Source organism: Pelecanus crispus, chromosome 7 (assembly GCF_030463565.1).
Source record: "Pelecanus crispus isolate bPelCri1 chromosome 7, bPelCri1.pri, whole genome shotgun sequence".
NCBI lineage: Eukaryota > Metazoa > Chordata > Aves > Pelecaniformes > Pelecanidae > Pelecanus > Pelecanus crispus.
Genome location: NC_134649.1, coordinates 22,889,727 through 22,915,690, shown reverse-complemented (window position 1 = coordinate 22,915,690; position 25,964 = coordinate 22,889,727). Strand labels below are relative to the sequence as shown.

Sequence of the window (25,964 nt, the reverse complement as noted above, 5' to 3'; positions counted from 1 at the left end):
TGAGTCTGGGGACCCCACCGAGGATGCTCTCCCTTGTCCTTGGGTTTGGCTGGGGGCAGGTCCTGGGCTGCCATGCCCCCAGCTGGCTGCTCTCACCCCTTCCCCAGTGTGGGATGCTCCAGGCACCCTCGTTCCTGTGGGATACTCGGTGCTGCCCCTCACCAGTCGCATTTTCCGGGAGCTGGCGGCACAGACCAGTGGGATGCGTGTGGACGGCCTCGCTGTGCAGGTGAGCTGGGGGCTGCGGGGTGATGCTGGGGCACGGTGGCACAGTGATGGTACTTGTAAGTGTTGGTACCTATAGCTGCTGGCATGGTGGGAGGGATCTCCACATCTGGGTGGGCAGCCTGGCACATCCCATGGGAAGCCAGGGTCCCTGCGCCGAACTGCAGCCCTGGACCCCTGGATGGCATCTGGGTGATGCCAAAGCCACCAGATCCCTGGTAGAAACCCAGAGGCCAGCGATAGCTGTGACCCTTCCTCTGCCTCCCCAGGGCACGGACCTCAAAACCACATCTGGGGCCATCCCGACCGTGGGGCTCTGCCTGCTGCTCCTTCAATCAGAGGTGAGGTGCTGGGGATGGTGAACTCCAAGGCAAGGAGGGATGGGGAAAGGGACAGGGCAGGAGATGGTTCTTTAGAGCTGCCACCCTCTCTCCAAACCTCTCAGGCAGGTATCAGCTGGGCTTGATCTGGGTTTTATTCCTTGTGCCTGTTGTCTCAGGGCTCTGGATTGTGCCACTGGGCAGCTGGAAAAAACAGCATCGTTCTTGCCCTCACACATCCATCACTTTCCCAGGGCTTTTGGCATGTGTTCGTATTCCCGGGAAATCCCAGCTGGAGGCAGGGTGGCAGGCAGGGCACAAGCAGGTTATTTGGGAGAGGCTGTTCACCGTCTTGGTGCAGAGAAGGGCCAGGCTGGTTAACCACAGTGACAAATGTCCAGCTGTCTTCATCCTTCAGCATTTGTGGTCCCCAGGGATGTCACAGGAGGGAGGGAATTTGGCTGCTTTTCCCAGGGAGGAGGGAACCCCGCTTGCCCTTGGCTCTAGGACCAGCCCTTGAGCAGGTTAGGATGTGGCCATGAGGCCAACTGATCTAATTACTGCAGCGGCCAGCCTTTGCTCCCATGTGCAAAAAGAAATTCTATCCATAAAGTGAATTTGGGACAGGTCTGGTTGCTGCGCTGGTGACTGCATCCCCCCTGTCCCTGGGGGAGCTGCAGCGGGCCGGGGCCGGCTGGTGGCAGTCTTTGGAGAGATTGCCCAGGGGGGTCAGTGAAAAGGGGTCTGCGTGTGATGAATTATTCACATGGGTGTCACTAAGTGCAGAATTAATCCTTTTGCTTCCAGCTGGCTGCTGCACTAAATTATCACTCGCAGTCATGCGGGAAAATGCTGCGGAATTCATTTAGCTGATTATTGTTTTGATCTGGGAGCTGTAATTTTTTTTTTCTCCTCTTCCCCAGCCTCTCCCTTTCCCCCCCTCCAGCCCTGCCTTCCTTAATATATGTAAGAGCTGGGAGTGGAAACAAAAAACAGGAGAGCCAGAGCCGGCCTTGGGCTCCACGTCTGGTTAATTCATCCGGCTGCAGCCTGGGCAGACAGACCTGGAGCAATGCAAATCAATGAGCGAGCTGCTACTGAGCAGGGTGAGGGCAGGTTTGGCTCCTCCTGGCTTTGCTGAGGCCCTTGTTTCTTGCCTGGAAGTCAGGATTTTCCAAGGAAGATTCCCCAGCCAGCTGGCTGTGATCCCCAGCACCCTGAAACCGCAGCCCAGTGGGCAGGGGAGGTGCTGCCGTGGTTGCAGGGGCAGAGCCTCTCCTCTCCCCTGCTGGGCAGCCACAGGCTTCAAGAGATGCTTGAAGGCTGGATTTCAAAGTCCTCAGCTCATGGATTAGTCCTGAGCTCAGCTTTGGGATGGCAAGAAGTGGCCAAACAGGGGCCAAGAGGCAAAGATGGTCAACACAGGACCTGTACTGACCCAGTGAGGCGTCAGGGCAACCTCTGTACCAGGGTTGTTCTTGGGGTGCGAGGAGCCCCAGCATCCCTGCCCATGTCCAGGGTGCGAGGAGCCCCAGCATCCCTGCCCATCTTCAGGGTGTGAGGAGCCCTGGCATCCCTGCCCATCCTGGTCCGTGCTCTCTCACCCCACAGCTCTCCCCAGCCAGATGGCAAAGGAGAACTGACTCACTGAGCTCGTCTCATTTCTTTTCTTATTTTTTTTTTTTTATTTTAATGTAGAGAGCTGAAAATGCATAACCTAGATTGGCTGGGCTTTTTATAACAAACAGCAGCTAAATAAACCCTGGCCCATCTGTACTCCCCGGCACACTTGGAGACAGGCATAAATCCTGGCTGCTCCGTGGACTCTGTGGGGATTTTGCCAACTCCGATCAGGGGTCTGGATGCTCCCAAGCTTGGCTTTGGATGCTCTCACATCAACCCCCCAAGCTGGGAAAATGTCCTCAGTGCCAGGGTTTTCTAGGGACAAGGGGCTCCCCATAACTCATCCCCCAGTATTTCTTCAGGGTCTCAAAACCCTGCTGCATTTGTAATAGCCACAGGGAAAGGGGTTGGAGCAGCTGCTTTATTAAAAGCCAAGAGCCCCGAAACCAGGGATGAGCAAAGAGGATTTGCGTTATCCCAGAGAAAGGCAAGGGCAGCGCTGGGTTGCAGGACACTTCCCCCTCCCCTCCCCGCCCCCGCCATGGTGAAGGCACCGAGACCCCCGGGTTTGCCCCCATACAGCCCATTTCACCCCGTCTTCATCCCCCTGTGCTCTCTCTTTGGAGCCCAAACGAGAACAAAGGACTTTGATCATCTCAGGGAGACAAAGAAATCAAAGACTTCAGCAAAACGCTGGCATTTTAGCAAATTAACGGCTGTCACTGAAAAACTGTTGCAGCGGGAAACCTGCAGCCGACTTCACCTTGCGGCTCAAGGCAGGGCTCCTGTTTTCCCTTCGTTCTTCTTTTTCCACCCCAAATTTGGTGTCTCGCCCAGGAAAGATAAGTTTGACCACACAGCAGCCAGTGGCAAATCCATGCACAGGGTCAGCAGGATGCAGTCCCTGATGCGCCCGGGGGATGCTGAGCCCTATCCAAGGGCTGGAAAATACACACCAGAGGCATCTTTATTCCTAAGGGGTTTATTCATTGCCCCTGTTTATAACCAGCTCTGTTTTACGCTTCATTTTGGCATGACCTCACTTTGCTTAGTGCTTTAACTCAGCACTTGGGACCTTCAGGGTCACCTCAAGCCTCTGCCACCCGCTTTGCTGAGTGCCCTTGGTCATGTCACCTGAGATGTGGTCTGGGGATGTGCTGGCATGTGGTGACAGCCTCTGAAAAAAAGGGAAAAGCTAGTGCTGTTTTTTTCCAGGCAAGGAAAGAAAATCAACAGGCTGGCTATATCATTGCTTAAACAGCCTTAATTTATGTAATTGCTGCCATTTAAAACCAGAAGCAGATTGGCGCCTGGCATAAATTGTCACAGCACCGGGGTGTAAATTGTCACCATGCCAGCCTGGGGATCAAACCCCTTTTGGGCTGGCAAAAAAAATGGGTTTACAATTGGTTGGGAAGGGCGGAGTCATCATGTGTTTCCCATTATTTCAGCCTGTCTGGCCAGGTTTGTCTCCACAAGAACCGAAATTGGGGTTTTATCCCCAAACCACATTGCAGGGGATGCGGAAACTGGTGAAAGGTTTGTTTTGGAGAAGCATCGCCCTTCCCTGCTGAGCACCTTCTCTGGTTAACTGGCTGAGGTCTTTCGGCACAGCCGAACTGCTGGCAGCTGAGCTCCTGCTTGCCAACTCTTGATTGACACCTGTCCATCAAACATGTCACCCATTCCCATTATCACATGGTGGATTACAAGAGGTTTTATGGCATTGTTGCTGGCTGGGAGCGTCGTTAGCAGGGGAAAGCCAAGCCAGCAAGGAACAAAAAAAAAAAAGCAGGGAATGTCTTTGTTAAAGAGAATTTGTTGGTTTCCACCCGCCAGTCCCAGGGGAGCGTTCAGGGCAGTGCTAATTGAATTAAGAGCACGAGCGCTCCGGCAAGCAGCTCTCCAATGGGCAATGGTGGCGGGGCCGGGCTGGCCATTGCTCCGGCACGGTGGGCAGCAGCTGTACGCCAGCCCCGGTAATTGCAGGCAGGGCCTAAACTGTTGCATTTTGCATGATGCTATTCCCTGGGGAGGGGGAGAGTGGCGGGGTGGGGGGCATCTTCACCCTGGCTTTGATGCTGGAGGAGCTTGGTTGAGGTCAGGGCCAGCAGCGTAATGAAATGCGGTGGCACAGGGGACGATGATGCTGATGGTGTTAATGAAGCAGAGATGTGGAAGGGCACGGGAACGCCTCCGGACACCATCATCACGGGGAGGGAGGATGCTCGCTGCCCTCGTTAGCTGCACTAATGAGGCAAGGCCTGGCGCAGGCACAGAGTAATACCCAGTGAGGGCCACTTTGCCGCTGCCCATGCCCGCAGCCAATTTGGAGAGGGCGCCCAGCCTGATTGCTCGGCTGGTGAAGCGAAGAGAGCATCTGTGAAGTGGGGAGGCGGGGGGGAGCTGAGGATTTGCTGGGTCACAGTCGCCGGCTCTTGGGCAGTGAAATAGGCGGGTGCTGGGGTGCCATGCCACGATGCAAGGATCCCAGTGGCAAGGCAGGTCCCCATCACCCAAACCTGCTCTGATATTGGGAGACAGGATGGCCAGGAGAGGCCGAGGGTCCCTGTCCATGACCTTGCCATCATAGGCAGCAGCGAGGAGTGTGCGGACTCCATCGTTTATTCCATTAGATCTGACTTGCCCCTCTAACTGGATTAGAGGGGAGTCTATAAAAGCCAGGCTGGCTGGAGGAGAGTGGGGTGTGCAGAGCTGGGCACAGGAAACGAGGGGCAGGGAAATCACATTACTGCTGCCGGCAGTGTCTGGCAGGGGGTCTGGCAGAGGCTGCTAGTGTGCCAGAGGTGCCTTATCTGGCGGGCACCAAAGCCAGGAGCAGCGCCAGGCAGCAAAGTGGCTTTTAGCATCCCTTTGCACCCACAGGACCTGCGTACCCACCTGCCTGCCCAGGGAAGTGGAGAGATGGGCTGAGCTGGGCACGAACCTGCTGTTTCCACCAACACAGGCTTCAGTGTGAAGGACTGCCTCTTTCTCCTCCTCCTCCTCTTCCTCCTTGCCTTGTCAGTCCAGTGCTGGTTCCCCAGGGATCCTCTCTCTGCCCGAAGCTCCCCTTGCACCTTACAAAGATGAGATGAGTGTGGCTAACCCACGGCTCTTTCTCATCATGCCTGTCCTGGTGGCATAGTGGGGACGTGGATGGTGGGACAGGGCACATGCGGCAGGGGCAGCTCTGTCTGGGTGCCCCCTCCTTGCCCCGTCACCGCATCCATCCATCCTACAGACCATTACTTCTCCCTTCCCAGAGACCGGCAGCATTCCTGACCCCACTAGACAGTGATGCCCTCCCCAGCCTGGACCCCACCACCGTCGGCATGCTCAAGAGGGGCAAAGAGCTGCAGACAGCCCCTGTGCACCCATTTTATTGCCAGGTAAGAACCCATGAGAGCAGCCAGCAATGCCATGCCTGCACCCTGCCCACTGCATCGCCTTGCCAGCTTCCGCAAAGGCACGCACCCTGCCTCCTAACAGTGGAAAACTGGCATAAATCCCAAATTTTAATCTCTCTTCCAATGTTTGCATTGCTGGGAGCGGTGGGTTTTATCCATAGCCTGGTTGTACCAATAATTTCTTGTGCTGTACCCATGGAGCAGCCTTTCCATCGGTGCCCACATCCCTGGTCCCCAGCTGTTTTGGGGTGGCACAGGGGCTGGAGGGGGGACAGCATCCCATCACCTTGCTGGGGGCAGTGCTCGCCGGAGCAGCCTGGATGCACCAGCTTCAATCTGATTGCTCAATCCCAGATCCATTTAGTAAATTCTCTCCTATTAGCACTGCATTATGTTGGAGACCCCAGGCACCTCCAGCTCATACCTTTTGGCTCCAGGAAAAAAAAAGGCAGCTGCTCTCCTCCTCCAGCCCTTTGTATTGATAAATGGAGACCTTAGATGAATTCAAACCCAGCCCTCATGGTCCTAATATCTTCCTGTACTTTAAGCCATCTGGCTTTAAAAATAACAGGTCGTTAAACCTCAATTCTGCTTATTAAATAGCTGGGAGGGAGGAGGTGGAGGGGCCCTGTGCTGCCCAAACACCCAGCTCTTTCCCCACCAGCGGCTGCCCAAACCCCACCTTCAACCCAATCCCTCTCCCTGCAGTTCAGGCTGCAAAGCAGGCAGAAAATTAGCAATAAAAAAACAATCATAAAAATACAGAAAAGCTATTTTTTTTTTCCTCCAGCTGTTTTAATTCCTTCAATCCACTGAGCTTTATTGCTTCCTTTTCTGTGGCCACGGTGGCTGCTTTATGCCCAGCCTAATAGAAACCTGTAACGGGGTGTGTGGAGGTGGGTACCACGGCACAGCTTAAATGCAATGAGGATGCGAGGTCCAAAATTGATGGACCAAATTTCCCTGGGGCTCCAGAGAAGCCCCAAACCCTTCAGACTTGCACAGAATCTGGCCCTGGCATCACTACATGGTCCATGCAATGGGTTTTCACCTCCAGGTTTGCCATTTCCTTGTGCCAATGCCCCAAGCAGCCTCAAAAACAGCTTGCTGTGTCCACACAAGAGCATCCCTATGCTGATAAAGAGAGGGAGGGTGGGAAGTGTTTTCAAGGATGCTTCCAGCAGGACAACAGGAGCTGGGAAGGACAGAAAGGGTTGCACAAGCCCTGGGCACAACCTGCCCTGCCCTTTCTCTGGCTAAAAATGCTGGAAAGCGTTGCTGGTAGGATTATTTTTTTCCCCCAACCTTTGACAGCTGTTTTCTTTCTTTTTCCTTTTTTCTTCACCCTAAAGCACAAATTATTTTCACTCCACTTGCATTGCAATGCGGGGGGATTTGCTTGGAAAGCCCTGGAAAGCCCATCTCCTGACAGCTACAGGAATCAGGGCTGACACCCTACTAATGGAGCGTGTGTGCAGGAGGGATCTGGGACATGACAGCCCCCCGGCAGCAGGGTCTGGGGGGGTCTGGGTGGGAGCACTTGGCTGATCACAGCCCTGTCACTTCTCCCCATTCTGCTCTGGCTGATCAAACCTGGATCCCCATCCCTACCCTGCGGCTTTTGAGGTCCTGCTCTGGATTTGCTTGTTAATGCCTTCATCAAAAAGTCGGGGGGGAGAGGAAAACAAAGTGATGAGGGCTATTATTGGAGATGGGGTAACCCTTCCCTGCCCTGGTCCCACAGAGGCAGAAAAGCCTCCATGCAGGTTTGTGCTGGGACATTAAACCCTGCCTTGGGCTTACCAAGGTTTGAGGCTGATTTCTGAGGGACGACATATCTGACCTTAGGCTGAGGTTTATGCTGGGCTCAGACTAACTGTGTTTTTCTACCCTTCTGCCCTCTCGCTGAATAGATTTGTGCCTCTCTTACCAGTCAATGAATAATTTACAAGCACTACTTAACGATTAGGGGGGCGTTTTCTCCAACCTCTTCAAACATTTGTTTCTTCTTCAAGCCTTTCTTTCCCCGTTCCCATCACCCACATTTCCCTGACCTGTCGACACCGGGGGGTTTACAAGCCAAAGGGCTTCTTGTGGGGCTGAGAGAAGTAAATGTCATTTATTTTTCCCTTGCTGGCATTTTGTTTCCAGCACTGCATGTGTGCCATCAGCTCCATCACATAAGGTGAGAGCCCAGATGTGCAGCTTGTTCCCCCAAAACACACCATGGCATGGTAGAACAGGCAGCAGCAATTTGGGCAGGATTTCTTGCTTGCCAGCAGCATTGGAGCTCCTTTGCTGGACCCATTTCCAGATGCTGGGTGACCCCCAAGGAAGATGGGGGCTCCTGTGCCCGCTGAGCGGGGTCTTCCGCCTTGGCGAGCTGGGAGGGGACCCCCAGCACGGTACGGCACTGCTGAGCCCAGCAGCTCCTCGGGGCTGGTGCCTGCAAAGGTGGCCAGCCGGCAAGCAGAGGGGGATGTGAGGGGGATGTAAAGGATGAGGATGCTGCAAGCGAAAAGGACAGTGCACGGGGAGAAGGTGCTGCAAGGGCTGAAGATGCTGCAAGGGCTGAAGATGCTGCAAGGGCTGAGGGTGCTGTGAGGGGAAAGGGTGCTACGAGGGGCATGTGAAGGATGAGGATGCTGCAAGCGAAAAGGACAGTGCACGGGGAGAAGGTGCTGCAAGGGCTGAAGATGCTGCAAGGGCTGAAGATGCTGCAAGGGCTGAGGGTGCTGTGAGGGGAAAGGGTGCTACGAGGGGCATGTGAAGGATGAGGATGCTGCAAGGGAAAAGGACAGTGCACGGGGAGAAGGTGCAGCAAGGGCTGAAGATGCTGCAAGGGCTGAGGGTATTGCAAGGGCTGAGGGTGCTGTGAGGGAAGAGGGGGATGCGAAGGGAGAGGGGGATGCGAAGGTTGAGGATGCCGCAAGGGAAAAGGATGCTGCAAGGGGAGAGGGTGCTGCAGGGGGTGAAGCTGCTGCAGGGGGTGAAGCTGCTGCAGGGGGTGAAGCTGCTGCAAGGGGAGAGGGTGCTGCAGGAGGTGAAGCTGCTGCAGGGGGTGAAGCTGCTGCAGGGGGTGAAGGTGCTGCAGGGGGTGAAGCTGCTGCAGGGGGTGAAGGTGCTGCAGGGGGTGACGCTGCTGCAGGAGGTGAAGCTGCTGCAGGGGGTGAAGCTGCTGCAGGGGGTGACGCTGCTGCAGGGGGTGAAGGTGCTGCAGGGGGTAAGGGTGCTGCAGGGGGTGACGCTGCTGCGGGGGGGTGAAGGTGCTGCAGGGGCCGGGGGCGCTGCACGGCAGAAGGCCGCCGCAAGGACCGAGGCCGCTGCGGCCCCGCCCCCCCGCAGCCCGCGCGGCCCCGCGTGCGGCTGCAGCCCCCCCTAGCGACCGCCCCGCCGCCGCCGAGCCCCCCGCAGCCGCGCTTCAGGCCGGGCCCCCCGGAGAAGGGGCTGCCTTGCCTCCCCTACCCAGGGCAGCTGCTCCTCTTCCCAGGGCTGAGAGAGCCCGGGGAGCAGGCAGGAGCGGTTGCAAGGTTGGGGTGAGGATGCTCCGCTCTCCCCCGGCCCCGGGCGAGGCCCGGTTAGGTTTGCCCACACCCACGGGTGCCCGAGCACCCACAGGCACGAGGCTCAGGCTGGGTGGGTAAGGGTGGGTTAAGGATTAAGGATTCAGCAATTTGCTTCCCCTTTTATTTAATTAGCTCTTTATCCTGGTGATGATGCTGGAGCGTGTCCAGAGAAGGGCAACAAGGCTGGTGAAGGGTCTGGAGCACAGGCCTTATGAGGAGCGGCTGAGGGAACTGGGGTTGTTTAGCCTGGAGAAGAGGAGGCTGAGGGGAGACCTTATCGCTCTCTACAACTGCCTGAAAGGAGGCTGTAGTGAGGTGGGTGTTGGTCTCTTCCCCCACGTAGTTAGCGATAGGACAAGAGGAAATGGCCTCAAGTTGTGCCAGGGGAGGTTTAGATTGGACATTAGGAAAAATCTCTTTACGGAAAGGGTGGTCAAGCATTGGAACAGGCTGCCCAGAGAGGTGGTGGAGTCCCCATCCCTGGAAGTGTTCAAAAAACGGGTAGATGTGGCACTTTGGGACATGGTTTAGTCTAGTCTACCCTTGATTGGTTTAGTGTGGACTTGGTAGTGTAGGTTAATGGTTGGACTGGATGATCTTAAAGGTCTTTTCCAACCTAAACGATTCTATGATTCTGTGATGAACCTGGTACACGAAGAGGCAGTGCTGAGGGTGGGTCCCCCCGTGCCCCCTCTGTGTGACACCAGGACATGGATGGGGTGACCCGCATCCAGCAGTCACAAAGAGGGGAGAGGGTCTTGGTGGGATTTAGAGTATTGCAGAAGCCTCCCAGCCACCCCAAATCTGGCTGCAGTTTCCCCAGTCCCTGCTTCCAGCCTGGTTGGGCTGCGGGAGAGTAAAAGCAGCTGGAAATTCTGTTTTCTTGGGAGCAAGATGGGGTGAGGTGGGATAGTGAGGAGGAGGACAGAGGGATGTGGCTTTTGCAGGGCAGCGGAGGGTGCTGGAGGGGCAGGGACCCTCTGGCAGAGCAGTGGGGGAGGCTGGGAGTGGGTTTCGGGGTTTGCAAATGGTCTGAGTGCTGTAGCTACATTGCATGAGGGTTTTTTTGGCAATCCAGACTCCAGGCAGGGGTGGGAAACAGGTTGAGCTTGGTGGGCTTTGCATGTGCTTCTCCTGCTTTGGTCTGTGGGTGTGGTTGCAGGGGGTATGGACCAGGGACCCCAGCAGTGAGCCAGAGAAGGGGAAAAAGAAACAACTGGCTCCAAAATACCCTTTTTTTGTCTTTTTGGGGGTGCGTGTGTTGGTGTCTCTGCACCCTTGTGCATCCTGCTCCAACCCAGTCCCGCAGCACTACTAAACCCTCAGTGAACATAGCACAGAAGGGCCCACCCATCCTTGTTTAGGGACTGCTCAGCCTTTCCCAGTGCTAATTAATGAAGGATGGGGCCCAATGGCTGGGGAGAGATGCTCAGGGTGGTGGGCGCTCAGGGCAGCGGGTGCTGCACAGCACTGGGTGCATTCAGCGTGGTGGCTTGGGGTGTTGATGGATTTATGCTTGCTGCTGAAATGCTAGGGGCGTATTATCAGCAAATTGAGTCAATACATAAGTAAACATGAAAATGGATGGCCACAGCACCGGCAATAAACAGCCAACCAGGCCAAGGGCAAGTCACGGCAGTGCCTGTCACCAAGGGTGATGGGGATGCTTGGGTTTTATTCCTCTGCAGCCGCTTATTTTTCAAAGCCCAGGGGATACAAATGCTTTGAGGGTATTTAAAAAGTGTGGGGCTAAGGGGAGTATTTAACTTGGGTCCCATGCACAGATTCTAAAAGGTATGCTCAGAAAACAGACTCTTCAGGGAGCTGCCAAGTGCTGCCAAGTCTCTCACTGGTACTGGGTTTTTTCGTGATATTTCTCCACTTCTTCACATCCCCAGTTTCTGGAAATGTGTTTATCTTAAGAACAGATGAGGATGTTTTCCTAGGAGGAATAAAAACCACAAAGACCCAGCGGGAACCCAGGGTAACAGTCATAACCTGTTTCCCTAATTTTTTGATCTCAGGAGGGGGCTTTTTTAGGTCTGGGCCCAGTGTGTGGTCATGGGTGAGCAGCAGCACTGGGGGATGCTCTGACCCATGCTGGGAGGAGAGACCCATCCTGGGAGGCTCTGCTGACCTCTCCCTCCTCCCTTTACCCCTGGTCACCATAAGCAGCAGGACATCATTTGGGGATATCACTCTGGGTGTTCCCATCTCTCCCAAAAGCAGCCCCGTGCAATGGGATGGGGGAAAATTTGTTTTTTAGGAGCCAGGAGCTGACTCAGACAGAGTTTGCTCTCAAAAGTCATCCCACCTCTTCCTAGCTGCCGATTTTCTTTTTTTTCTTTTTTCTTTTTTCTTTCTTTTTCTTTGAGCAAAGTAAACCAGCAGCGACTCACAGAGGAATCACAGTCCCTGCTGGTGGCACGACTGCTTCCTTGAGCCTTATCTTGAAGAAGCAGGCAGGCGGGTGGGAGCTCAAGGAGCAGTCGTTTCTACACCGAGCATCTTGCCTCCCTGAGTGACCCAGTGTAATCCAGAGGCTTTTATTTCCTTGTACAACACGATATCAGCAGCCGGCAGCTGGGCCCGGAGCAGGATAGCGATAGTAATCACCACCCCTAAAATCATCGCCCTGGCTGGGAAGGGAGCAGAGGATGTGGTGTCTCTATTAAATCAAACTCGTCTCAGATTAAGCGCTTTTCAATGCAATCCAATTAACTCTTAAATTGAATTGTAATGCTTTGGCTAATATACCCCCCCCAGCATGGTTTTCCCCCCCCAGCCCCGACACATGGGAAGGGAGTTCAGCTTTGGTTTAATCAGATAAAACCCCACTTATTTGCTGCCTTTCACCGGCTGGTGCATCCTGCCAAGGTGTGCAGGGAGCGGCTGGGCTAAAAATCTCTGTATTTCCCTTGGGGGACCTGCAAATCTCCTGGGGGTTGGGGTTCCCAGGGAAATGCTTTGATTTTGGAAGTAGAAGGGAAAAAAACTGCAGTTGACCCACCAATCTGCCCACCCAGATGTTGTCCTGAGAATGGGTTTGGGTACCAGTGTGTCCCCAAGGAGGGGCGGGGGGCATTGGGGACCTGACAACCCCCCCAGCCCAAGCTGGTACCCATGTCCCAAGAGGAAAGGTAAGGTTGATGGGGGCATTGGGCAAAGCAAATGAAGACGTCATTATCTCCTGATGGTTTCATGAGCTTTTGTTACAGAAAAGAAGGAAAAATGGGATTTTTTTCCCTCTGATCTTCTTAAGCTGCTGCAGCAATTTTTTTCTCAGATATGTAAATCTGAGCTTATCCCATCTTCATAACAATTAAGGAATTGGGCTTAACACTAATCTAGGGACGCTTTATTTGTTGGGCTGGAGGGAGATTGTGTTGCAGAAGGGGCTGGTGCACTGCCAGGAACCCAAATGCCTCTGTGCTCACAAGTGAAATGAGTTGGCCCGTCCTCAGCCTCTCTCCGGGCCTCATTGCTGTCCCCTCCCCAGCCAGGGATGGGGTCAGGCCAAGCCACATGGATGCAGAATCCTCAGGCACTCCCTATTTTTGGCCGCTTTTGGACCTTCCTGCCTCCCATGGAGGCTTATTGCTACCCCCCCGCCCTGCCTTGCTTTGCTCCATGCTGCTCTGTCTGGAGATGAATTGATTCCAGCAGTCAAAGCTAACCGGATACATCAAAGCATCTTGGAGCAATTTGTTAAGTAAATAAAAAAAAAACTTGGCCTAAGCAAATACAGGAAGAAGGGGGTGGCTCGTCAGGGCAGATGAAAGGTTCTAAAGGCAGGGGAAGCTTCAGAGGCTTGGAAATGATGGGGGGAAAAAAATTAAAAATAAATAGCGATTGCCAGGAGTTTCAAAGCTTCCATCATTTCAGATGTGGATTCCCAGACTTTCATCCCAGACCCCTGCGGGAAGAAGAGACACAGCTATCTCTGGGTGGATTTGAGATAGGAGGTGTAGGGGAAAATGTGTTCAGATAGCCTTAACTCTGCCCCCAACCCCAGAGGCAGCACCAGGGTGATGCTGGGACAAGCGCAGGCAGAAATACTGGACGGTGGGTGTCAGAGCAACGTTAGGCTGGGACTAAAGGCTGGGGATGGTTTTCCAGCCTCTGCAGGTGTTGTTGTCTGAGACTAGAAAAGCCATGGTTCAAGCCAGCAACTTCCAGTGCAGGCAGGGAAAGCAGCTGCACAGCCCGGGCAAGCCAAGTACAGTCCCGTGCATTATTGATGGAGCAGATAATTGTGCGCTTCCCACCAGCTCTTTGATGAAAAATTGATGGCATGGGACGAGGTAGCAAGGGGCTCCATCAACTTACACCAGCCTCTTTGTTTCTTAACAAACACCAAAGGAGAGGTGATGTGGGATGCCGCAGAGGGTGGGAGGCATAAGAGCCTCTGTGGGTACTCTGAAAGGGGGGCAGGACTAAGGGACCTGTTGGGGCAGAGCACCCCTTGCCTTAAAATGCTATAAATTCAGTCTTGGGATGAAAGTGGGGTTTGACCAGTGAATTATTCAGTGAATTATTCTCTGCTCGGGATCAGGCCAAACACGAAGGCAGAGCTGAAGCCCAATGCCACCCAGCATCTCCAAGCCGTGGGTCCTCAGAAGTTAATTGAGCACTTGAAACATCAGAGGAGCATGCTGGGAGGGCAGAGCTTATCCATGCCCACATCCAAGGCATGGAAATGAGGTGCTGTCACTGCCAGAGCCACCCAGCCACCGAGTCACCTCCTTCTGTCTGCGTTGCTGGGAGCAGGAGATAAAGCAATGGTGGTCAAAACTGGGATGGGGATGGGGAGGGAGGGCTGGGTGCAACAGGAGGCTGGTGTCTCAAAGGGAGTGCTTGCAGGTTGGCAGTACTGGGGGCAGGTGCTGCCTGCTGCCCCCGATGGCTTTGGAAGCGGCCATAGGGTGCCAATGGGACATGCGATGGTTGGAGGGATGCTAAAGGGGAAGAGATGTGGGTGACCAGGACAAGGAGCAGCAGAGCCAGCTGCCTGCACCTGCCTGCACCTGGGATGCACCCATCAGGGTGCAGCAGGGCGATTTCAGGCACTGAGCTGCTGCAGGGAGGAGTTTCTAAGAGGAAGGTTGTGTTGTAGCAACAGCTGCCTGCATGCCAGGCCGCCAGGAGCCCCCATGCCACGTAAATCCCTTTGCCAGCAGAAAGGGCCTGGGAAAACCAGATTTTCCTCATGTTGCAACACCCTGGCATTGTGGTAAGTCCACCAGCCTGACGGCAGATCCGGTGGCGGCACGGGGACTGGAAGTTTGCCTGGGGGTGGCTGAGCTGCTGGGGAGTTTGTTTGGGGCAGGCAGAGCCTAGCAACCCACCAGCAGGCAAGGCTGGCTGCCGGGAGCAGGGTGCCGGCGGGATCGGGACACCCCAGGAGCAGGAATGATACTGTACTACAGACCATTCTCCTCCACTGTGAGTGCTGGGGGGCAGTGGGTGGGGATGGAGGTGTCGCTGGTGTCACCAATGGGAGCTGAGGACCCAGAGGTCCCTGTTACAGGGACAGCACCCGACTAGAGTTGCTTTCAGTCATAGCCAAATTTCCTCCCAAGGGTGCATGGCTCAATGGTCCAGCCATGAGATGATGCTCAAAGCCAGGTATTTCTAAGTGTCCCTATCCTCAGGAGAAGGTCCTTCCAGACCTGTGGCCACACCATGTTGCATCCAAGCCCCAAAGGGGGATACTTAAAGCATTGCAGCCAGAAATGCCAGAGGTTTTTGGGGCAAAGCTGGATCCTGACCCCAAAGTAACAATGGCGAAGGTGGTTTGCTTCAGGTGAAAGCCAGGAGAACTGCTCCCAGCTGCAGGCAAGGGGCTGGAGGAGCTTGCAGCTCCTCTCAGAGGGCTTTCCCAAGCCTGATCCTCATCCTCACCCACTGCTCTGATGTCTCCTGCCAGCTCCACCAAGACGAAGTGTCCCTCCCAGCGGCTGATGCCATGGCTAGCATCCTTCCCGGAAAGCATCTGTTCCCACATGGGACAGGAGCACCGTCAGAGGAGCAGAGGTAAGGTGGCCATGTCAGTTTTGCAGCCCCCTCTTGGCTCCTTCTTCTCATCCCCCTTGGGGTGGTTTCCTCCTTCCTCCATTCTCCCCATGTTTTCCCCAGCAGCTTCTCCTCCTGCCCCATCACTACCAATCTTCCTTCTCAACTCCTCCAGGCCCCCACCCTCTGTGCACCCCCATCCCCACCAGTACCTGCCTTGTCCCCTAGCACCCCAAATAGGCTCCTGCCTTCTACGGAGGGTTCCCCAGCCAAAGCTTTGCCAGTGTTTCACTCCAGCAGGAGCAGCTGGCCAAGGGTGCCCCCCCACTCTCTGCTCCATAGTTCCCAGGAGATCCTCAGGGACCACCAGGAGCTGGTGAGTGCCAGGGAGGCTGGAGGAGCAGGGGGCAATCTGGGCACTGGGGCAGACAGCAGTGTCCCTGAGGTGGGTCCTGGCTCCCATGGGAACCGAAGCCAGGCTGCTGTTGGCTCTACGCTTCCGGTGAGTGAAGGTCTGGGGGGGTGGCAGCCCTTGCGTTTGTCTTGGGCATGAACCAAGTCCCGGATGAAATAGCGCTCAGGCAGATGGGGAGGAAAGAGCCGAGCCTCTGGCAGCACCTGCTCCCCCCTTCCCCCCCTTCCCCAAGGCTGGTGATGCTGCTGCACCCCCTCCCCATGCCCTGGCTCCTCCCGCCAAGGCCGTTCCCAAGGCTGGGAGCGGGGGCCAGGGGAGCTGGAGGCACGTGGCTCCCCCGGCCAAGGTCCCCGCTGCCAGGATCCTTTCTCCAGCCCAGTGTGGCAGGGAGGGATTCCAGAGGGTCAGCCTGAGAAGATGCAGACCCTTGGGGAATTATTTCCCCCCAGCATCAGCTGGCAAGATATTCCCCAGCCGCATGGATGCTAAAAAACCTTCAGGCTCATCTGTATAAAACATTCATCCCTCTGTTATTCTTCACCACCTCCCTTCTTCTAAAAGACTTGCAAAGCCCTGTAAAGCTCAGAGCTTGAGGTTGACCCCCAGCTCTGACACTGCTCCACACCACGTCCTTGGGAGAGTTGTTTTTCCACCAAGGGGGTGGTAGGAAGAGATAGGGAAATGTGGGATGGAGGGAGAGGTGGGCAGGTGGAGAGAAGAAGCTTTGGAGGGACAGGGGAGAAGGATGGATGGCTAGAGAAGAAAAGGATGGATGGATGGATGGATGGATGGATGGATGGATGGATGGATGGATGGGGAAGAGAAGGATGGAGGTTGCAAGAGGAGGGGAAAACCTGGATGTTTCTTAGCTCCTCCATGGTGGGTCTAACCCTCAAGCCAAATATCCCTCAGCTGAGCTCTCGGTACTGGGGAAAGCCCTGGCTGGCAGCAGGGTGCCAGCAGCTCTGCTCTGGGCTTGCAGGAAGTGAGCAGCTACCGCCTGGCGCTGAAGCAGATGGCGGGGGACCTCCTGTCCTTGCGCCAGCACATCACCAGCCTGGAGGTGGAGAACAGGCACCTGCGGTGCAGCCTGGCCTCACGGGAGGAGCTGGGCCATGCTCTGCTTACCAACATGGACCTGGATGTCATGACCCGGGAGGAGCTGCTGGACAGGCTTGGTGCGTGATGGGGAATGAGGGGGGGAAATTAGGGCACCCCTCTCCCTTGTGCAGCAGAGACGACCACACTGTCCCCTGGCCGGGTGCTGAGGATGTGGCATGGGCCCTTGCAGCCACCTTCAAGCGCAAGCTGGTGGCCAGCATGGCAGAGATGAGGAGGCTGAAGGACCGTGTCCAGCAGCTGCAGAATGAACTGATCCGGGTATGGATGCCGACAGGAGCGGGCAGGGGCTGCCCGAGGGAGGGGGTGGGGGAGGAGGAGAAGGGGGGCAGCAAGGAGACCATCAAGGCACCCCCATAGCAAAGCAAGTGCCTGAGAGCACCAGGATCCCCACCACGAGACTCTCCCAGCCCTACAATTGATGCCCCGAGGCTTGAGGCTTGGCAAGGGGCCTTTTTCCCTTTTTTCTTCTTTCGAAAGAAAAGCCTTTCAAAAGAAAAGCTTTTTGAAGGAAAAGCCTTCCTCTTTCGGGGGCTTTCCCTTTTTTCCCTGCCAGAAAAATGATCGGGAGAAGGAACTGGTGCTGCTCCAGCAAGCCCACTGGCAGCAGCAAGCCATGCTGAGGAGGTGCCAGGAGAAGGTGGCCAAGATGAAGGTCTTGGAGGAGACAGTGCGGCAGCAGGAGAAGGTGAGTTGTGGGGGCACGAGGTTGGGGTGAGAAGGGCAGGTTAAAGGGCACAAGGCTCTTTGGCAAAGATGGGACCCTTTGGCCTGTTCCACCCCTCCATGAGCACTACCTGGTGCCAGAGGGGATGCAATTGTCACCACAGCCTTGCATTGAGCTGTCCCCATGCTCTGGTGACATGGGGACGGCTCTGCTCTCTCCCACAGGTGATTGAGGTGATGGAGTGGATGCTGCAGGAGAAGCTTGCCGGGGAGGGCAGGAGCACTGAGAAGCCAGCAGGTGGGTGCAAATGGGGACAGGAACCCTTGAGGGGGTCCCATATACAGCTGCCAGGCTCCAATGCTGGCCATCCCCTTCTGATGGTTCGCACTGCGAGATGGTTTGTGGTGGCGGATCAGAGTTGGTCCTGAGTCCTCCAGCACCCATCCCTGGCTGTGGGGGAGGTGAGGGCTTGCTCCTAGCCCCCATCTCTGCACAGGATGGGTGTAGGACATGTCCCAGTGGCCCTCCCCACCCCATCCCACAGGTGAAGCCCTCTCTGGGGAGGTGTACACCGTGCTGCTGGCTGAGAACCACAGGCTACAGGAGGAGCTGGCGAGGCCCCCCCACCCCTCACCCGCCGTCGCCCAGCGGCCCCCAGCCTTGCCGGTGAGACTGGGGAAGAGGGAACAGGGCTGGGATGGGGGGAAGAGCTGTGGCACCCCCAGAAAGCAATGCCAGAGGGTGACGAGGCATGCTGGGGGCATCACCCAGGTGGCATCTCCAGCTCCATGGGGCAATAGCCACCGCTGTGGCTTGCTCACCCCGTGAGCAGGTGGTGGGAAGCGGGGGGGTAATCCAGCATTGCCTTTCCCCACTCCTGCTCATCTCGTGTCCCACAGAGTGTTTTTGGGGGCATGGAGAAGCTGTCCCTGCTGGCCAGGCTGGAGGAGGCACAAGCCCGCAGGCGGGTGCTGGAGAGGCAGGTGGGCATTGCCCTCCCGTACCCCACTTGATGGCAGGGGGCTTGGGCTGTCGGTCCGGGATGGGGGGCACCTCTTCCCCCCAGCTTTGGAGAGAGCCAGCCTGGTTTGGGTCTGTCCCAGCTGGAGGAGGCAGCGAGGAGGTGGGGACAGGAGAAGCAGGAGCTCAGCACTCATCTGCTGGAGCAGGAGCACGGTTTCCCCCCAGCCCCTACCTTGGTGAGCACCCGGGGGGACCAGGGCCACCCTGCATGGGGGCTGGGGGCTGGCGTTTGCAGCGGGATGTAAGGGGGCTCAGAGCTGCCCCTCTTCACCCAGGCAGCTGGGGAGGGGGTGGGTAGCAGGGAGTCTCCATGCTCACCCCCACATCAGGGAGGATTTACCTCCATTTCCCTGTAGGACCCTGAGCAGGAGGGAGGTGGGAGGGTGGTCCCTAAGGCTGCAGGATCCCCCCAGCATCCCAGGATACCCCCCACCACCAACCCCAAACCCCCTTATCACAGCCCTCTCATCCACAGCCAATGCCCCCCCGGGGAGTGGGGAGAGGGGATTGATTTACAGCTGCCTGAGACCTTTTCCTGTTCCCCACCAGAACCTGCCGGCAATCCCCACGGCCCCCTTGAGAAGACCCCAGCCCCTGGCCCCCCTGCACTAGCCCGTGCCCAGCGAGAGAGACGGAGAAAATTAACGCTGGCAAAAAGGAGCTGGTGCTTTTTCACATGATGAAATTACAGAGCAAATTCAAGGCAAAGCAAAATATTAGAGGGTGTCGAGGGAGCATGGCTGTGGTCCCTGATGTCGTCTCTGGGGAACCCTGAGCAGTCAGAGGGGTGCAGCAACACCCACCCACCCCACGCTCCCTTGGGGGTTACAGGGGCAGGAGCAGGGCTGAGGTTGCTCTGGTTTATCTCCCCCGTGGCGTAAGCGCAGCCTTGAGCGGGCTGGAGCGAAGGCAGGGATGCGCCAAGCCAAGGCTGTGGCCATGAAAGCGTCCCAGCCATCCCCCAAATCACATCCCTGTGCTGGAGTCTGGCTGTAAGGAGCCAAAAGCACCTGCTGGGCTATTGGGGATATCCCCCAAGCCAGGACTGGCTGGGTGCCACCCAGGATCGGGCTCCTCATGCCTGGGACTCAAGTGGCCGTAAGGTCAGATAGATGGGTTTATCCGGGATCAGGATGAGATCAAACTTGGTCCCAACTTCCACTGCTCTCATGGTTTCGATCTTGAAGTTCTCCAGGATCTGGGATGAAGGAGAAAAGAGAGGATGGAAAACACTGGAGGCACCAACACCCAGGTGCCCCCTGCCCAGCCCCTTCCAGTGCCGAGTCCCCAGTGTCCCCAGCAGCAGGATGCTCACATGCATGAGGAAGAGCTGCATCTCCAGCTCAGCGATCCGGCGCCCCAGGCACTGGCGGGGTCCAAAACCAAAACCCAGCCCCTTGAAGTGCTTGGGGCCGGCTGCCAGCCAGCGTTGAGGGCTGAACTGCTCCGGCTTGGGGAAGACCTCGGCATCCCGGCCCATGGCGTAGAGACCGACCTGCACCAGCGTCTGCAGGGAAGGATCAGCCCTGTGGGTCTGGGCTCTCAGAGTGCAGGAAGGGGGTTCAGGGCTGGGATCCAGCCCCAGATGAGCCCCACAGCTTCTCCCCCCACGTCACCCACCCATGCTCCAGGGTCCCACTTCCACCCAGAGCCCCATGCAAAACAGGTCAGGGTGAGGAGGGACCCAGTGGCCGTGCTCACCTTGGGGGGGATGCGGTAGTCCTGGAGGATGACCTCTTGCATGGTGTACCTCTGCAGGGTCACTGCCACAGGGTGCAGCCTGGGGGGGACAGGTCCCATGCACCTGATTTTGGGGACAGCCTGGCCCACCCACATCCCACCTCGGTGCATGATGTCCCAGCAGTGCCAGAGATTTGGGGAGGGAAGGGGCTGGGGGCATTTTTCAGTGGGGGCTCCTCCTCACCGGAGCGTCTCCTTGATGGTGGCTTTGAGTAACCGGATGGTTTTCAGCATCTTCACCCTGTCCCCTGCTGCTTCCCGTTTGGCGGCCAGGACCTCTGCCCGCAGCTGCTCCTGGACCCCTGGGGATCGTGCCAACTCAAACATGGCCCACTGCAGCGTCATGGAGGTCTGGAGCAGGACAGGAGAGCAAGGCTCAACACCAGCCAATACCTTCTCCCTGCCCAACAACACTGCCTGCTCCTTACTGTGTCCACCCCACCAGCCATCATTTCGGTGATGCTGGCCTTGATGTCATCCAAGGGCAGCTTCTCCTGCATGATGAGGCTGCAGAGGATGCCCATGTACTCCTTGGTGCTCTTGCGTTGCAGCCGCAGGTCCCGGTAGACATTTTGAATGCATTTGTCCGCTGAGGAGACACGGAGACGCCACGTGGCCTTTCTCCCCCAGGACAATGGTGGAGGAGGAAGGCACCAGATGTGCCACCTTAGGACATCACTGCTCCATGCCAGTGGCTTTTCTATCACAGCTGTCCTTGCAGCAGCCTGGGACTGAGGTCCCTGCTGTGGCACCCAGCAGTGGCTGGGTGGGCACAGAGGGTGGGGGGTGAGGGTACCCCAGGGTGGGGACAGCCTGCAGGAGGGTTGTCCCAGATGCCAAAAGCTCTCTGATGCCACAAGCACCTCTGGGAGAGCTGCTCCCCTAAATGTGATGCCCATCATTTGCCCTTCATTGCTCCTGGATGGTTCCCCACTGCTCATTCCCACAAGCTCCAGATGTGGAAAGCCTTTCTGGCCTTGGTGGCCCTGTGCTGGGTGGCTGCACCCAGGAGAAGGTCTCCGTGCTGGTGAGATGAAGCTGCACTATGAAGTCAAGGCCTCAAAGGGGCCTTGGGAGACACAAAGAGATGCGGGCAGAAGGAGCGCTCACCCTGGGTGAAGATGGCATCCCAGGCCCAGACATGGTCCCGCCACATCTTGGCATTGAGGTGGCGGAGGAGGGCAGGTGGCAGGTAGAGCATGGGCGAGGTGGTGTGGAACATCAGGGTCACGGCGTCGATGAAGCGCTGCGCCTCAGGGTCCACGAAGTCCTGCAGCAGCCCCAGCCGCTCCCCGTACAGCACATGGCACACAGCTGCGACCACAGCACCCATGAGGGGACCTGGACAGAGGGGACCCTGTCCCCATCCCCTCCACCATCCCATGACCAACTTCAGCCTTTCCATGGCTACGGGGACATGGCTTGGCCTCCCCCTCGCTCCAAGCATCATGGGGCCGTGGAGGCATCCCTTGTTGGGTAGGGTTAGCTACCAGTTGATGACTGGTAAATGATAAAACAGTGTTTTATCAACAGTGTTGAGTTGTTCTCTACTTGTCTGGAGAGAGGACATCCCTCTAGACCCTACAGCTTTGAGGGTTCTCCCCTCAAGCTTGTTTGCCGATGGGTGAAGCTGGGGGAAATGTAGCACGTTGCCCATCTCGGGCACCCTGCAAAGAGGTGTTTCCTGGGGGGAACATGTCTTGCAGAGACTCATGCCCCTGACACTCACACTCCAGGGCAAAGCGGAAGAGCTCATGGGTGAAGTCAGCCGTCCAGTGCTCCCGGCCGCTCTTCGCCACCTGGGCTCGTGCCCGCCGGATGAAGTCCTCGCCCACATCACTCAGCAGAGGCACAAAACCCTCCACCACCTGTGGTGACAGCACCTCCTTGTTCAGCATCAGGCGGTCTGAGCGCCAGGCCTCTCCCGTCCTGCAGGACACCAAAATAGGGGGGTCAGAGGCACCCTCCCCATCCACCCTCCCCCACAGGATGCCACCCCCCAAAGCACAGGGCCAGCCAGCATCACCATCACCCTTCTGAAGCTCCAGCTTCTCACCACCCTGTGTGCCTGGGCTATTGCCCAGGCCTGGGACCTGGACCCCAGGACCTGGGAACCCCATTTTGAGGGGAACCTCCTAACCCCCTGACTCACTTGAGGAGCACGCCGTAGGGCTTGTTGCGGTAGTCACGGTAAGCCACCCAGGGGGGCACGCTGAAGCGCTCTGGCAGTGTCCCCTCCGCCTGGAAGAGCGTGGCAGCGTCCCGGGGGCTGATGATGTTCACACTCTCGTAGACACCCAGCTTCTCCCTGCCAGGGCATGGAGGTGGGTCAGCCCTGTACCCTGACTCCCACCTCCATCCCCCTATGGCCCCTCATCTCCCCAAATCAACCACCCTCCCCCTCACACCACCCAAAATCCTGCCTGCAGGTCCCATCCCAGGGGATGCAGCAGCTCAGCACCAGGATCAGGCCCCCAAGGCTCAGGCAGGCACAGTGGGGGATGCTGAACCTGGACACCCCCCCCCCATCCCCCTCTGCCTGGGGATGTCAGTTCCGGACCTTCGGACACCACGGGGGCAGAGCCCCTCCCAAGCCCTGCTGCCCCCTCCTCCTGACACCCCACATCCACAAGGTACAAGCTGGTCTCCCCTCTTGCCCCTTACCGTGGCATTGAGCCTGGCTGGGACACAGCAAGACGAGCTGCTCTGGCAGCTCAGCCACCTATTTAACCCCCTGTCTTCCAGAGCAGGGCTGGGAATAGCAGCAGCATCCCAGACTGGAAAGGCTACTGGAGGCGGGGAGTGGGGGGTGCCGGGGCCAGACGCTGCCTCACCTGTAAATGGGCCCGAACTGCTGGAACTTGCGAGCCATGATGTGATGGACGTTGTGCAAGCCGCCCTCCTGCCAGAAGCGGTAGAGGTTGAGCCAGCCAGCTCGCCAGTCACCGGGCAGCTGGTTAAAGGGTCGAGGTGTTGGTGGGACGGCGGGAGCATGCAATGGGGTGGCAGCCCCCTGAATCCAGCAGCATCCCCCGGTTAGGGCAGGGGGACATCCCCGCAAGGCACCTGGCTTGGGCGCAGCCCGAGCGAGCATGGGAGCGGGCGGCGGGAGAGGGAGGCGAGGGTGGCCTCGCTCTTATCCCCCCTCGGCCGCCGCTCAAGGCGAGATGCTCTTGCCCGCCTCCCGATGAGTCACGGCCGCCCCAGGGACGGGGACAGGCGCAGGGCGTTTTGCCCTGGCACCAAGGCGGACTGACATTGGGGAAGGCAAGTGGGTTTGCCAAGCATCATCCTCTCCCAGCCTTGCCATAGGGGACTTGGCCAAGTGATGCACAGATCAGAGAGGCATGGGGTGATAAGGGGTGATGCTGGCAGGTGGCCCGTGCCACCCCAATAAAAGCAGGTGCTGTTGCAAGCGCTGAAAATGAAAACCCAGCTGCCAAGGGGAGAAATGTTTCGTCTGCAAGATAAATGATAAAAATTATCTAGGGGGCAAAATAGCACAAGTTAGACTTAATAAAGCTCAGGCCTGATGGGTCGCTGCAGGAGGAGACAGCCTTGGGGACTGCCTGGCCACTGCTGGGGGTGTCTCACCTCCGCCCTCCCCAGGGCAGGGGGTGCCAGGGGAGGCAGGTCACCCCCTTCCCAGGCTCTCCTGTCCCAGAGCATTGGCTGCCATTTGCTGCAGGAACCCCAAACACCCCTCCTCCCCTCCCCCCCCCCAGGAAGGAGAGGCTTTTTGGGGTGTCATGGCCCCCACGGAGCTGGGGACAAAGGCCCTTACCCCTGAGTGTGGTGGCAGACACCTCCCCTTGTCCCCAGGCCCAGTAACACCCACTCATGACCACTTATTAATGGGGTGTGGGAGAATTAATGGGGAGGGGGTCACTGGAGGGGTCCCTGGGCCTTTCTGGGGCCATCCCTTTGGGGTGTCCCTGGAGTTGGTCCCGAGGATCCCTGGGTGTCTCTGGGGTGTCCCTGGAGGCAGGGGAGGATTCCAGGCAGGTCCCTGGGGGTCCCTGGGCTTTCCTTGGGGTGACCTGGGGGTCCGTGGAGGACAACATCCACGGCCTTGAAGGCCTGGAGGAGGAGGAGGAGTTCAAGGAGGGCTCTGCTGGGCTTATTCTGGTTTTAAACTTTTCTCAGGTTTTCATTTTCCCCGGGAACTGGGAGCAGGAAGGAGGCAGCAGGGGACGCCTGTGGCCGAGGGTGCTGAGCCGGGCTCCGCGGCGGCTGCCAGAACCGCGGCGGGCACCGGGGGGCGCGCCTGCCCCGTCTGCTGCCGCCGGCGCCGGGGATAGCGCCGGCCTGTCCCCTCCCTCCCCGGCAAGCGTAGCTGTCCCCTGCCAGGCACCGGCTCTGCCCCCTCCTGCCCCGTGGTCCCTGCCCCCTCGCAGGGCACCAGGCCTGTCCCCTCCTGAGCCATGGTCCCTGTCCCCTCCCAGGGCACCAGGCCTGTCCCCTCCTGAGCCATGGTCCCTGTCCCCTCGCAGGGCACCAGGTCTGTCCCCTCCTGAGCCATGGTCCCTGTCCCCTCCCAGCGCAGGGGGTCTGTCCCCTCCTGAGCCATGGTCCCTGTCCCCTCCCAGCGCAGGGGGTCTGTCCCCTCCTGAGCCATGGTCCCTGTCCCCTCCCAGGGCACCAGGCCTGTCCCCTCCTGAGCCATGGTCCCTGTCCCCTCCCAGGGCACCAGGCCTGTCCCCTCCTGAGCCATGGTCCCTGTCCCCTCCCAGGGCACCAGGCCTGTCCCCTCCTGAGCCATGGTCCCTGTCCCCTCCCAGGGCGCCAGGCCTGTCCCCTCCTGAGCCATGGTCCCTGTCCCCTCCCAGCGCAGGGGGTCTGTCCCCTCCTGAGCCATGGTCCCTGTCCCCTCCCAGGGCACCAGGCCTGTCCCCTCCTGAGCCATGGTCCCTGCCCCCTCCCAGGGCACCAGGTCTGTCCCCTCCTGAGCCATGGTCCCTGTCCCCTCCCAGGGCACCAGGTCTGTCCCCTCCTGAGCCATGGTCCCTGTCCCCTCCCAGCGCAGGGGGTCTGTCCCCTCCTGAGCCATGGTCCCTGTCCCCTCGCAGGGCACCAGGTCTGTCCCCTCCTGAGCCATGGTCCCTGTCCCCTCGCAGGGCACCAGGTCTGTCCCCTCCTGAGCCATGGTCCCTGTCCCCTCCCAGGGCACCAGGCCTGTCCCCTCCCAGCGCAGGGGGTCTGTCCCCTCCTGAGCCATGGTCCCTGTCCCCTCGCAGGGCACCAGGCCTGTCCCCTCCTGAGCCATGGTCCCTGTCCCCTCCCAGCGCAGGGGGTCTGTCCCCTCCTGAGCCATGGTCCCTGTCCCCTCGCAGGGCACCAGGTCTGTCCCCTCCTGAGCCATGGTCCCTGTCCCCTCCCAGTGCAGGGGGTCTGTCCCCTCCTGAGCCATGGTCCCTGTCCCCTCCCAGCGCAGGGGGTCTGTCCCCTCCTGAGCCATGGTCCCTGTCCCCTCGCAGGGCACCAGGTCTGTCCCCTCCTGAGCCATGGTCCCTGTCCCCTCCCAGGGCACCAGGCCTGTCCCCTCCCAGCGCAGGGGGTCTGTCCCCTCCTGAGCCATGGTCCCTGTCCCCTCGCAGGGCACCAGGCCTGTCCCCTCCTGAGCCATGGTCCCTGTCCCCTCCCAGCGCAGGGGGTCTGTCCCCTCCTGAGCCATGGTCCCTGTCCCCTCGCAGGGCACCAGGTCTGTCCCCTCCTGAGCCATGGTCCCTGTCCCCTCCCAGTGCAGGGGGTCTGTCCCCTCCTGAGCCATGGTCCCTGTCCCCTCCCAGGGCACCAGGCCTTTCCCCTCCTGAGCCATGGTCCCTGTCCCCTCCCAGGGCA

At 58.1% G+C, this 25,964-nt stretch overlaps 2 protein-coding genes across 2 annotated transcripts in view; one reads left to right on the top strand and one right to left on the bottom strand.

Annotated features, from left to right (window-relative positions):
- Positions 1–19,158, top strand: part of CCDC33 (coiled-coil domain containing 33) — a 45,877-nt gene extending 26,719 nt beyond the window's left edge. Inside the window, 14 exon segments of the mRNA XM_075714207.1 lie at positions 108–229; positions 495–566; positions 5,435–5,560; positions 15,074–15,180; positions 15,502–15,661; positions 16,557–16,752; positions 16,866–16,954; positions 17,250–17,381; positions 17,585–17,657; positions 17,905–18,026; positions 18,260–18,343; positions 18,439–18,547; positions 18,933–19,058; positions 19,061–19,158. Of these exon segments, the coding sequence (XP_075570322.1) occupies positions 108–229; positions 495–566; positions 5,435–5,560; positions 15,074–15,180; positions 15,502–15,661; positions 16,557–16,752; positions 16,866–16,954; positions 17,250–17,381; positions 17,585–17,657; positions 17,905–18,026; positions 18,260–18,343; positions 18,439–18,547; positions 18,933–19,058; positions 19,061–19,158 (1,616 nt within the window).
- A 300-nt stretch (positions 19,159–19,458) lies between these two features.
- CYP11A1 (cytochrome P450 family 11 subfamily A member 1) lies at positions 19,459–23,217 on the bottom strand. Its single transcript, XM_075714369.1, has 9 exons — positions 22,958–23,217; positions 22,276–22,431; positions 21,853–22,052; positions 21,234–21,437; positions 20,552–20,712; positions 20,308–20,474; positions 20,085–20,163; positions 19,699–19,890; positions 19,459–19,581 (listed from the first exon to the last, which is right to left on the bottom strand). The coding sequence occupies exons 1-9, from the start codon at positions 23,215–23,217 to the stop codon at positions 19,459–19,461; spliced, it is 1,542 nt and encodes a 513-aa protein (XP_075570484.1).
- Between the last annotated feature and the right edge of the window lie 2,747 nt (positions 23,218–25,964).

Coding starts and splice junctions, on each gene's coding strand:
- CYP11A1 (XM_075714369.1), bottom strand. CDS start 23,217: ATGCTCGCTCGGGCTGCGCCCAAGCCAGGTGCCTTGCGGGGATGTCCC. Junction 20,713..21,233: donor GGATGCCATCTTCACCCAGG/GTGAGCGCTCCT, acceptor GTGTCTCCTCAG/CGGACAAATGCATTCAAAAT. Junction 19,891..20,084: donor ACTACCGCATCCCCCCCAAG/GTGAGCACGGCC, acceptor CCTTCCCTGCAG/ACGCTGGTGCAGGTCGGTCT.